Consider the following 13,115-nt stretch of genomic DNA (forward strand, 5'->3'; position numbering starts at 1 on the left):
TCCCATGAATGGCATGCTGAAAGGATTTGATTTGCCGTTGACGGAAAGCCGAGGAGATAAAAAGACACGGCTTGTCGTCCACCATAGCGGGTTTCAGCACCGCAAAATCATGAGCCGGGACGTCTGCGGGACGTCCCGAATATTGCCTAAGAGACTCGGCAAACGACTTCACAGGAGGAGTACCGGACGGACGTCGGACTTCCAATTGATCATGCGACGGAGGAGGAATATCGCAAATAGTAGCAGCAGCCGCACCAGAGCCGGCCTCACCAGTAGGATTAAGGTTTGACACGAGTGTCAAAGACTTATCATTATTACGCAGCGGCGGAGGGATTTCACGGTTGGCAGCAGAGGCCGCACCAGAGCCGACTTTGTTGACGGCTGAAACCCCCGAGGATTTAGGGTTTGAAGAAAGCAACAAAGACACATCATCACTATGGTTGAGCCCAAGCTTAGCCGGGGCAGAGGAAGGGTTGGTAAAGTTATTTGAAACCGACGGAAGCCGGAGAGCAGACCGATCTCCGGCCATCAAACGGCGACAGCGGAAGTAGGGTTAGGGTAGAGCCGCCATCCGTCAAGGTCTCTCCAAAAGGTCTCCCCCTGAGAGTAAGTGAGAATCACCCATAGAGCCTCTACTCGGGCTCTTAAATTTTGTTTTCTATTTTATCTTTATTTTTAATATTATTTTTAATTAAATTTTAACATTAAAGTTAATGATATAAATTTCATTTAAATAAAAATTGAACACATTGAAAACTGTATTATTCTCTACGATGTGTAGTACACTATAAATAGTGAAGTTACATTAATTGGATATTGTATTAAATCCGACATTGAAAAATGTAGGTTTCTTTACAAGGTGTAGTACACTATAAATAGTGAAGCTACATTTAATTGATTTTAAATTGAATTCAACATCGTTTCAAAAAAAATTGAATTCCACATTAAAAAATTATAGGTTTATCTACAATGTGTAGTACACTATAAATAGTGAAGCTACTATATATAGCTTCACTATAAATAGTGAATTTACATTTAATTCAAATTTAAATTAAAGTTAAACGATTTTTATATAAAAAATCAATTAAAAACAGTAAAAAAAATTCTCACAAAATCTTCTGTGCACCTGGGTGTACTGTACACTCGGGTCGTACTCGACTCGGATCCTGACCTGGATCCGACCCAACTAGACTATCATACCCGAATGTCAAGCATTAGTGTCATTTCGATATAGTGTTAGTGTCATTTACATGTAGTGTTAGTGTCATTTCAATATAGTGTTAATGTTATTTTTGAAAATAGTGTCATTTGTAAAACAAAATAGTGTTAGTGTTATTTTCGAAATAATGTCATTTGTAAAATAAAATAGTGTTAGTGTCATTCCAAGACCGTGTTAGTGTAATTTTGTGTTAGTGTTAGTGTCATTTCAAAAACAAATGGGTCAAGATAGTCCAATTGGGTCAGGAACTAGGTCGGGTACAACCCGTGTGTACGGTATATTCGGATGTACAGGAAACCACCTCTTTGTTTTTTTTATTGGGCGTGCATTACACGCGCCCATCATTTTTCCCGTCTGAGCCCGGAGCGCGAGAGAAGGCTGACTTTGGGCCTGTGAGGCGCAACATTGGGGGTCGGCCGAGCCCGGCGCGCACCGGCTGCCGAGCCCCCAACTACGGATGCTCTTATAATCAAACCATTTAAACTTCTCGTGCGCCATTGTTCTATTTTTCTTTGAGTGTTTTTCGTTTGTTGATTAAGTTTGAAGATTTTTAAATTTTGGTGACCGAATCCTAACATCTGCAAACGTCGGATCGACAAACCTTGGATAGTCCTAGAATGAATTTGGAAGAAACACGTGGGCCTCGCAAATCACGGTCGAAACGTTTCAGCCCAGCGTAATTGAAATTTTACAAGAATTCTGGCCCAATACATCTAATATAAGTGTCTATTGCTTTTCCCCATAAATATTGGGAGGAAGAAACTTCCCCAGCCATTTTAATTTTTAAGAGTAATTTTAGAATTTACTCATAAACCAAAAATCTTCTAATGATCTTCTGCAAGCAGCATAAATGAAGTTTTATCGATATACTGCTAGCAAGATATGTAATCTATGATTTCAATTTTCAGGACTTGTAAAATAATATTTAGGTTCAATGATTGAAATTATTAATTTAATAATCTCTTTGTCCACGAAACATTTCCTAAGAGGAGTGGACATAGATTTTTTTAAAAAAATAAGTTGTATATTTGATGAATCAAGAAAATGTCCAGCAAATTTAAAAAAGTGATATAGTTAATGAAGTTATTTTCAAAAATAAATAGGTTCATTAGTGACAATATATGAAAATTGTAAGAGTGATAGTTAGTGGAATTATTTTCAAAAATAGACTAAGAAGATGTTTCGTGGACGACTAAAATAGAAAATGTTTTGTTGAGGGAATGAGTACTAAAAAAATCACATTTTCTAATCCTTTTCAAATAAAAAATCACATTTTCTAATCCTTTTCAAATTATCACTAGTAAATTCTCTATTGAATTGGAATGTAGTATTTTATTCAAGAAACGATTTCATTGAAGTTGAATATAAAAAATAACTAAATTTAAAAAGGGCTTAAAGATAGAGTATATTATTTTGAGAATTCCAATTATTGAGATTCTTAATTGAGTATTTTAGTCACAAAATTGATAAATTACCGCTGCTGATAAAAAAAAGGTCCATATACATGACCGGTGTAAATCTGGAGTGGTCCGTCCAATCAACACAACAAATACAAGCTAGCTCCAGTTTTGTACAAATATGGTTTGAGAAATTGAAGGTAAAGTAGATATGTTGGGAAAAGGAGATTGAAATCATAATATGTAACTAAGATGCAGAATTAGGCAGCAGGGGCTCTGTGAGGTATTCATGAGTCCGCCTATTCATTATCCAGTACACAAACCCAGCTAAGAAGAAGGTAAAGAACCACGCATTGTTGTAAATGAGCATGAACGCGCGAGGAACGTAGCTCAAAATTCCAACCTTATTGAAGAAACCCGGAAGCACTGGCAAAATCCCAAGGAGCAACGCTCCAATGGCACCCAAATTGTAGCCACCGACGTAGTAGTAAGCCCCTCTGGGGTTCAACGTGTAGAGATCTGGGACGCTCAATTCAGCGCCCTTGATGAGATAATAATCCACCAAAATCACGGCGGCGATGGGCCCCATCAACGCCGAGTACCCCACCAGCCACGTGTACACGAAACTCTCGCTGGATTGCAGCAGCCGCCACGGCTGGAACGCGATCCCGAGGAGGGCCGTGAGGAGCGCTCCCCTACGGAACGTGAAGGTGGAAGGGCTGAGATTGACCAGCGCGTTCGCAGGGGCGACCACGTTGGCGGCCACGTTGGTGGTGATGGTGGCCAGACTTATGCCTAAGATGGCCAGGATTTTGGTCCAAATCCCACCGATTCTTCCCAGAAGTTGAATTGGGCTGGAGATGAGTTCACCGAATATGAGTGGGGTGGATGAAGTTACGGCGAGGCCCACGAATGTGAATGCGCCCATGAAGACAGGGAGACCGGCTTGGCCTATGATCTGATCGTGCTGGGTCTTGGCGTAGCGAGTGAAATCTGGGATGTTGAGTGCTAGCGTAGCCCAGAAGCTGATGTTTGCTGTGAGTGAAGGGAAGAAAAGCGCCCAGAATTCGGAGTATGAAAGCTTTGATGAGAGAGAGAGCATGTGGCCGAACCCACCAGCTCTAACATATGACCACATGAGGAGGGAGAGAGTGAGCAGAGTCAGAATGGGAGCTGCGTATTTTTCAAGCTGTCGGATTCCTTCGATTCCATTCCAGAATGTTCCCAGCTGCAGCAGCCAGAACACGATGAAGCAACCAAATGCCAGAGGCGAAGTTCCAAGCCACTTCAATGGCTCTGCAAGAGATGATTCCTTGAGGACTCTTGGAAGGAGAAGAAGGATTGCTTCGCCGCCGATCCAAGATTCGATCCCATACCAACCGCACCCAACTAATGCTCTGAGAAGAGTGGGGATATGAGCGCCACGGATGCCGAAGGAGGATCTGGCTAGGACCGGGAAGGAGATTCCGTATTTTGTGCCCGGATGGCCGGTTAGGACTAGTGGGAAGAGCAGGATTATGTTGGCGGCGACCACGGTGGCTATGCCTTGCCACCACGCCATGCCCAGATCGACTAGGCTGCCGGCTAGGTAATATGATGGCACCCCCACCACCAGCCCCACCCACAGGCTCGCCATGTCCACCCCCGAGAGACTCCGGTGGGCCCACGCCGTCGGCTTGAGGTCATCGTTCGTCAGGGTCGGGTCGGGCTCCCACTCGTTGAACTGGGAGATTGTTTGAGAATGATTTGATGACATCAGGGGATATGGGTAGCATCTTTTCGGCAGGGTTGGGTGTTTTTTAGTTAAGTTGGTTGGGAATATTAGTGATTTCTTCAAGTGGTAGTTGGGTTTTGGGTTTGAGAAGATGTGGTTTTGGTGGAGATGGAGACTGAAGCTCAAACATTTGGACACCATGGGATTCTTTGAGTTTGAGATCTGTGGTATCTGTGAGTTTGAGGATGATCAGATCATGAATGGTGGAAAATTATTGATGCACGTCACATCCATAAAAGCTTATTCTATCACATGATTTTGAATCTTTCTCCAATGTTTGACAATGAGATGGGTTCCTCAATTTAATAGGAGTATCTTATTTGTTAGTTCATGACAGATCGGATTAGAGGCGAGTGTCCTGGAACTACCAGCACAAAAGTCTGGCGCAGATCTGATTCCTAATACGAATGCTTGATTCCACATGCGACCTTACATAATATCAAAATGAATCACAAACGGTGTGCGTGTGTTGGTCAAGCAGTAAGGGGTTAATGCCTGAGGCCAAAGATTTCGGATTCGAGTCTCCTGTAGGGCGGTCTTTAAATTTCTTTATTTAATACTGTTAATTTATTCAAAAAAAAAAATCACAAACGTTGACAATTCATATTTGGCAGAATGGCACAATGATTTGACTATTTCCTTTATTCCTCATTTCAAAAGTGAAAAAGATAATTTGGTAAGATAAGAATAGGAACCGGAAATGCTACTAGTAAGAAAAACAACTTTAGTGGAGGAATTTCAATTTTTTATAGTAATTTAACTATATAAAATAAAAGAAGCAAAGTGATGATCTTTTTCCTGCTTGGGCTACCATAGACTACTGGGTTTAACCCCGTTGGCCCAAAACTAAAGCTATTGATGTCCATTTCGTGTCTTTTACTAATGGCAGCCCATCTCTCTCTCTCTCATATAAGAACAACTAGGAGTTTGAGTGTAGTTGTTTGTGTTGTTCTTAATTCTTGTTATTGAAAATCGACATTTTCTTTTTCATGTTTACATTGCTTCAATTCAAAAAGAGTGAGTGTAGTTATTTGTGTTGTTCTTATTATTGAAAATCATCAAAGATGTTGTGGCGGTTGTGGAGCGGAGGTGGTGGAACGCAACGGCAACTGTGAGAAAGAGATGAAACATTAAGTGTGAGAGAGACAGAGAAAGAGCAAATTACAATAAAGAGATTAGAATAAACACTTGGCGGTGGTGGTGGTGAAGGAAAGTGGTGACAGCGGTGGAGTGTGGCGATGGGAGAGAGATGCGAGATGAGAGAGGGATCGACGGGAAATACACAATATATGAAGAGTTATTTCTAAAATCACATTAGGGCTCGCCTCCGGTAAACAACGACGAACACCATTCCGTCAGTCACAAATCCGTCGGAGATGACGTCGGTAAAGCCGTCGGTGCGCTTGTCCTATGGCCTTCTGTCATTGAATCTGTCGCTGGTTGCATCTGCCATTTCAATATAGGACTACCGACGTCGGTCCGTCGGCCTTCCGCCGGCAATCACCGACGGTCATGGCTCCATCGACCTTTCAGACAGTGTCTGGTTACTTTTCTTGTAGTGACTGGTTGTATTGTTCTTATTTTTGAAAGTCGAGTTTAACATTTTTCAGGAAAAAAAAATTGCTTAAATAAAATTAGGGTTAATTGCCGTAAAATTCAAAAGCTTTTCGAAATTTCGCCATATTCTCACCAATTTAAAAATCGACGTAGGAATACATGAATCAAGAATTTGTTCTTAATATTCCCAAAATTAAAAAAAATCCCCCAATTAGCCCTTCTTAGATAAGAAAAGAAAAAAAATGTCCATCCAAATAAAAATATAGAAAAACTAGCATTTTTAATGTAAATGTACATTATACCCTTAATATTTACGAAAAAGTGTGTAATTGCGAAAAAGTGTGTAATAATGTAAAATACACTATTACACACTTTTTAAAAAATCGTGTAATAGTGTATTTTTCATTGTTACACTTTTTCATAAAAGTGCGTAATATCGTAAAAGTGTGATTGTGAAAAAGTGTGTAATAATGTATTTTACACTGTTACACACTAAAAGAGTATTTTAATCAGAAATGTTATTATTTCCATATTTTTATTTGTATGGCTATAATTTCCTATAATTAAAAGGTTTTTGCTACGGTAGGGTGCTGCCTAACAAAAGGCAAACATATAGCGTACCCTGAATTTTATTATATCTCACTATTCAAATGCATGATAAAGAAAATGTAAAATCTAACCGAACAAAACCATCATTTCTTGCCACAAACCCTAGATAACTCCTTCACAACTTCATCAATGGCTCCATCTTCCTCCATCTCCATCTTCTTCCTCCAGTCCCCCACCTTCCTCCTAAACCCCTCCCCTCCCTCCCCTATCACCTCCCCCACAGCCCTTGCCACCGCCCCACCGTCAAATTCCCCTTCCCCGCCCCTCGCCACCTCCACCCCGATCCCAGCCTCCACCGCCACTCTCGCGTTCACCGTTTGGTCATACTTCAATGGCAGTCCCACCACTGGAACCCCGAACCACGTGCTCTCCGAGATCGAGCTCCACCCGCAGTGCGTCATGAACGCCCCCACACTCTCGTGGGCCAGGATCGCTCCCTGTGGGGCCCACCCCCGCACCACCAACCCCCTCTCCCTCGTCCTCCCCTCGAACCCCTCCGGCAGCTCGGCGGCATCGCCCCCTGCCGGCGCCCGAGCCACCCATATAAAATTAACATCAATCTCCTCCAATCCTTTCGCTATCTCCACCATTTGCTCCTTTGACAAATAATTCTCACTCCCAAAAGAAATATACAAAGTCGACCTTATGCTTCTCTCTCCTAGCCATTTCATGATCTCCAAACCTTCTCTCTTTTCATCTTCCGGTTTCTTAACCAACACACCGGTAAACAAAACCTTTCTCTCACTTAATTTAGAGAGATAATCAGCATAATTCTCCTCAATCCCTCGGCAGCTCTTGATCAACACAATCTCACAAGACAATCTAAAAACGCCAAATGCAAACCCTAATTCCTCCTTATCTTTCACCTGCTCCATGTACTTGCTCTGCTCGATCAAATCCCTCATTTCATAATCCCTTAACCTAATTGCATTATAAGGGAAAGATTCAGGATTTTTATGCGTATGCATATGGTGGAAGAACGCCAGCGACGGCGAATTGGCGATGGAGAAGAACACGGCGGGGATGTCGTGGGCAGCCGCGGCCTTGGCTGCCCACGGCTGGAACCCGTCGTAGATAAGCAAGTCAGGCGTGAGCTTAGCAATGATGTCGGCGAACACCGGCGCCGACATCTGGAACGCCTGAAGTAGGAGGGGCATGAGGTGGAGTGGGACGTTTTTGTTTGTGTGGTAGTGTGGTGGGAGGTCGGGGAGTGGTGGGAGATTCAGCTCGACCAATTCGATCGAGTATGAGGAATCTTTGTCGCTGTTGAGATTCGTTTTGACGGAATCGAGGTTGATTGATGTGGAGCAGAAGTAGATGTGGAAGTTTCTAGAAGAGAGCTTCTTCGCGAGCTCGAGGAAAGGGAACACATGGCCGTGGGCTAGCCATGGGAACATTAAGATTCTCGAATAAGGTTTTTCCGCGGCCATCTCTCTTATTAGGATTTTCTCTCTTTGAAGAAAAAAGAAAAGGGTTTGGAAGAATGTGTTCACCGATGAAGACGATTGGGAACGATGTGTTTTCGATTGAAAGTGAGGAGGGATGATTGTGGACTAGAGAATTTCAAGTCGAAGGCTATATATAAATGTGGTGTGATACATTCAAACTGCAATATTTTCGCGCACTAGTGGAAATTGGATAACCGTATTTACATTTTCTTTAGAAAACTTGCGAGAGAATAAAGCGAAAATGTGGAGTTTATCTTGTTTGGGATAAGGCTTTTCTTTTGCCGAAACTTGGGGAATAGTTTTTTTTATAAAGAAACTTTGGGAATAGTTTTTTTTTTGAGAAAAAAACTATTTCCAAAAAAAAAGAAACTTTGGGAATAGTTAAGTTTGAAGATTTCTTTTTTCGAAGTTAATGCAACGGTGAGTGTGAAAACAAAAAATTTATTTGTTCCAGTGATTAAATGTAAAGAGTGATGTCAAACAGCTTGTGATCGTTCATAAATTAATTAAATAGAAAAAAAGATTATTTAATTTATATTTAAATAAAAAATGATTTAATTATTTTACTCTATTTTAGTAATCTTTTATTTTTTTAAATAAAATAAAAATAAAAAAATACCAAAAGATAAAAAATATACTCCATATAGCTACAAGCCTATAATGTAGACAATACAATAAAATAACTAATTTATTTTTTATTTAAAAAATAAATTAAATTAATTATTTTTTTTCCTATTTAACTAGTTTGTGGGCAGCCACAATCTAGTTGCATAAATTTATTGTTTAGTAAAATCATATGTCTTCATAACTGAATGAGACATGGTATCTCAGTTTTGTTTGTGTAACCGTATTCTATTATTATACTCCCTCTGTCCCGGTCAAGACGCTATATTTGATTTTCGGCACGGGATTTAAGGAGCTGTAGATTAATGTTTTAGGTGTGTAATAATAAAGTGATAAAGTAGGAGAGACAAAGTAATAAAGTGATAAAGTAAAAAAGAAAAGGTAATAAAGTGATAAAGTAGGATAGAGAATGTAATAAAGAAATACTTAATTAGTGTTAATTAAGTGTTTAAAATTTCTTATTTTTGCCAAATATAGAAATGTAGCATCTTCGTTGGGACGACCCGAAAAGGAATATGTAGCATCTTGGGCGGGACGGAGGGAGTATTTCTTATTTTAATATTTTTCTCAAATTTCTTATAATATTATGAATTATTTAGTTTTTATTTTAAAAATAAATCTAGAAAAATTATGTACCCTAACTTTGGCTATATAAACCCTTACAATAACTTAAATTAAACTTTATTGAAAAGAAAAAATGAAAAACCTAGACTAGAACCCTTGAAAGCACAAAGAAGCAGACAAAGGGCCGAGCCTCATTAAAACCCCTTGCCAGAAAACCCGGCAAGAGGAAAAAGAGTACTCGTCTACAAAGAAGTCAAAAGACAAGAAAAAAAGTTGGCTAAGCGGAAAGAGTTGCCTCAAGAACTCCGGCCTGACCATCGTCCTTAGACAACCCAGCTTAGACCAACAGAGACACGAGCCAAAAACAAAAAACGAAAAAAGAACAGCAGCAACAAAACTCAATGCCGACTACCACAAGGAAGATAGTCCCAATCGCGGAGCAACCATCAAGGCCCGACTCTCAGCACCCCAACCCTGAGCGCACCCAGGAGTTGTAAAAGGGTCCTAGAAACACTTTATCTCAATCCACCAGCTCCCAACCGAACCACCCAAAAACCAACCACCCACGGTCTGCTCCAAACCCTCGGCAGCAAAGCAACGACAGCAACGACAGTTAAGCTGCCAGCCAGTCACCCATCTCCTGAACCATCGAAGGGCCAACCACCCATGGCCAAAAACAATCGCAAGACAGGGAAGTAACAACACGCTGCCCCAGACCCGCGGACACAAAGCGCTGGCAGCAGGCTGCCATCAATTCACCCGCCGGACATGGCTATGAGTAGTCATGTCTTTCCCAACCGCAAGCTTGATGTCATCAAAATAAACCCTTACAATAAATTATTAACTAATAAAAATAAAATTAAATAATAAAATAATTATATACTCTCATTAGAAAGAATAAATTCTAGTTTAATTTAAGAAGTGAGAAGAATGAATTTTTAAAATTTGGAGTTAATTCTTAATCATAGTACAAAATCTTAAAACATCTTATATTTTGAACATCTTTATTATTATTATTATTATTATTATTATTGAAATTTTTTCATCAATATGTCCTCGACATGACAAATCGACAATTATTTATTATTAAAAACATGGATAATAATAATAATAATAATAATAATAATAATAATAATAATAATAATAATAATAATATATAATAATAATAATATTTGTTTTTGAAAAAAAATCATCAAAATTAGACTAATCAAGAACTGATTATTATCCTTGTGTATGTGAGATGGTTTAGTAGTAAAGTGGTTAATGTCTAAGGCTAAAGGTCTCATGGTGAGTCAATTGTGACACGATATTTAATTTTAATATTGTAATTATAAAACAAAAATTGATTATCATAGTTGGTTCCAATTTATGTATCTTTACAACAAATAACCACATTATTAAAAAGGCCTTAGCTTGTACTCCTAGCGAGTGAAGTAGCAAGACCAAATTAAAATCTTCACACATGATGAGACATGAAGTTGTACTATAACTTATAAAAAAAAATTACAAGATTAAATGCAATTAATAATCCAAATAAAAAGTATAACAAAACAAAATCCAAATAAAATCGAGGGTTTTTTTCTTTCGTTTTCTCCTTTTATATACTCCCTCCGTCCCACCATTTTAGTCCCCTCCCATTTTTCACACATATTAAGAAAATGCATTTAATTTTCATATTTTTATCTTTTATACCCTTATTTATTATTTCCACACATCCTTTTCACATTTAAGTGAAGCATTAAATAAGGTTAATTAAGTAAAAATAATATTTTTATATAGTATTAATTAGAAAAGTGGACTATCTTTTTGGGACATCTCAAAATGGAATAAGGGACTAAAATGGTGGGACGAAGGGAGTAGTAATTTCCATTTCAACAACAATAACAAAACAAAATCCAAATAAAAAGGTTTTCACAATAATTAATGATATGGATATAGGAAACCAGAAAATCTCCATTGAATCAAGAATGTATACAAATCTAGCAGATAGCAACAAAATCTTAAGATGTTATCAAAGTTTTTCCGGACTACTTTAAGTACAGGAAATTACATTCTGGTCTATTAAATTTTTTATAGTTTATGTATTTATTGCCTAATAAGGTTGAACAAGATAGCGAAGACACGTAAAAACAGGAAGAATATATATACGTACAGTTGTGCGTCAAGGGACAGTTTGGAAATAGTCAAAATTGCATATTCCTGCATCCATGTATAAACATAGGGACGGCAGCAACCAATCGCCAAATCGTTATATGACAAATCATCCATAGATGATAAACCATATCATAAATTCTACCAAACTCTCAACAACTTCAACTTATAAACCCCACTTTTTCTAATAAATTAGCCAAGAGATTTCAAGACTCAGCGCCCAAGCCCAATTCCTCCTCCCACTTGTCGCATCTACCACCGTTCTTCCCTCGCCCTTCCTCTATATTTCTAACACGTGCACACAGCTTTGCCCGTTTCAAATAGCTACTACTCCCCCACTTTTAGATTCTATCATTCCCAAAATGTAGGTGAAGATATTGTTTTCTTTGGATAATATATACATTGATTGAAGAGATAGTAGCATAATAATTGCTGCTTCTTTCAACTTAATTAACCACACAATCAACAATAAGATATCACAGTTAGTCCAGAGAAAGCATACCAGGAATTTGCCGCACAAATGTGATGAACGATGGAGGGCTTGAGTTCACCGTCTATGGTTCAAAGCGGCACCCACACTTCCGTCTTGAGTCCGTTACTCATCTCCATGCTTGGCATAGTCATCACGGCCATGGCTATAGTGGCATACCACCTTTTACTGGTCAAGTACTGCAAAAGGCGCCGCGCCGTCGATGCCGAGGCGGCGCAACTGGCCGCCGCGCCGCCTCCGACCGGCGTCGACGAGAAAGTCCTCGCAGCGATTCCGATCCTCACGTTCTCCGTGGTGAAGCGCGGCGGCATCGATCAGGGAGAATGCGCGGTGTGCCTGGGGGAATTGGAGGACGAAGACGCTGTGCGTCTGCTGCCTAACTGCAGCCACGCCTTCCACGTTTCCTGCATCGACCAGTGGTTCGCGGCGCACACCAGCTGTCCGCTGTGCCGTCTGCCGGTGGTGTTCCGGCAGAAAACAGATGCGGCGTCGGCATCTCCCGATCTAGCCGAAGATCCGAATAATCGTAGCCGAAGCGGCGAGAATAATGGGAGTAACGGTAGCGATGAGCCTCCGGCTCCGTCTTCGGGGGGTTTGCTCCGTCATTGCGCATCTCTGATGACGCCGATGGAGCGGAGGTCGATGTCGCGGCTGAAGCGGTCGATGTCGATGGATCTGTCGCTGGTGGTGTTTGATCCGAGTGCGACGTCGTTTTCGTCTTCGTCCAGCGGTATTCTGAGGAGGAGTGGGTCGTTGAGCCATTTCGATCCTAAGTGGCTCAGCTCCTTCCCGTGGTTGCGGACGGGGAAGGCTTCTAATGCCTCCAATCCAATTCTGCCTTTCTAAAATTCATTATTTTTTATAAATCAAATTTTTATTTTAAGGCTAATTAAATATTGTAATAAAAGTGAACGCAATCCAAGTCAAGTTGATCTCTAGAGCATCCATACCGTGAGTTCCCTTTAAGTGGGGATGTAAACGAACCGAATCGAATCGAATATCATTGGATTCGATTCATATTCATAAAAGTAATTGTATATTCGAATCAGCATTCGAATATCTTTCGAATCATATTTTACTATTCGTATTCGATTCGTATACTGATTCGCGAATACTCGAATCGAATCAAATATTCGTTTCATATTTTTACAAGTGTACGTTATACAATTTAAATCGAATATTTTATTCAAAAATTTCTACTATTTAGTTTAATTCGAATATATTCAATTCGCGATTTTAATAAAAAAAAAATCTAAAATAATATTTCAAATAATATGAAGAT

The 13,115-nt window shown here is 39.8% G+C and overlaps 3 protein-coding genes across 3 annotated transcripts; 1 reads left to right on the top strand and 2 right to left on the bottom strand.

Annotated features, from left to right (window-relative positions):
* Positions 1-2,682: 2,682 nt before the first annotated feature.
* LOC130997870 (purine-uracil permease NCS1) lies at positions 2,683-4,988 on the bottom strand. Its single transcript, XM_057923300.1, has one exon. The coding sequence runs from the start codon at positions 4,529-4,531 to the stop codon at positions 2,864-2,866; it is 1,668 nt and encodes a 555-aa protein (XP_057779283.1). The 5' UTR covers positions 4,532-4,988; the 3' UTR covers positions 2,683-2,863.
* A 1,560-nt stretch (positions 4,989-6,548) lies between these two features.
* LOC130997871 (UDP-glucosyltransferase 29-like) lies at positions 6,549-8,201 on the bottom strand. The gene has a single exon (XM_057923301.1). It carries the CDS (start codon positions 7,984-7,986, stop codon positions 6,640-6,642), a length of 1,347 nt encoding a protein of 448 aa, XP_057779284.1. The 5' UTR covers positions 7,987-8,201; the 3' UTR covers positions 6,549-6,639.
* A 2,932-nt stretch (positions 8,202-11,133) lies between these two features.
* Positions 11,134-12,776, top strand: LOC130997872 (RING-H2 finger protein ATL40-like). The gene has a single exon (XM_057923302.1). The coding sequence runs from the start codon at positions 11,876-11,878 to the stop codon at positions 12,677-12,679; it is 804 nt and encodes a 267-aa protein (XP_057779285.1). The 5' UTR covers positions 11,134-11,875; the 3' UTR covers positions 12,680-12,776.
* The last annotated feature ends 339 nt before the right edge of the window (positions 12,777-13,115 follow it).

Source organism: Salvia miltiorrhiza, chromosome 8, assembly GCF_028751815.1.
Source record: "Salvia miltiorrhiza cultivar Shanhuang (shh) chromosome 8, IMPLAD_Smil_shh, whole genome shotgun sequence".
NCBI classification, from domain to species: Eukaryota; Viridiplantae; Streptophyta; class Magnoliopsida; order Lamiales; family Lamiaceae; genus Salvia; species Salvia miltiorrhiza.

Bases quoted from the DNA above. Each gene is read 5' to 3' on its own strand.
- LOC130997870 (XM_057923300.1), bottom strand. From the start codon at position 4,531: ATGGTGTCCAAATGTTTGAGCTTCAGTCTCCATCTCCACCAAAACCAC.
- LOC130997872 (XM_057923302.1), top strand. From the start codon at position 11,876: ATGGAGGGCTTGAGTTCACCGTCTATGGTTCAAAGCGGCACCCACACT.
- LOC130997871 (XM_057923301.1), bottom strand. From the start codon at position 7,986: ATGGCCGCGGAAAAACCTTATTCGAGAATCTTAATGTTCCCATGGCTA.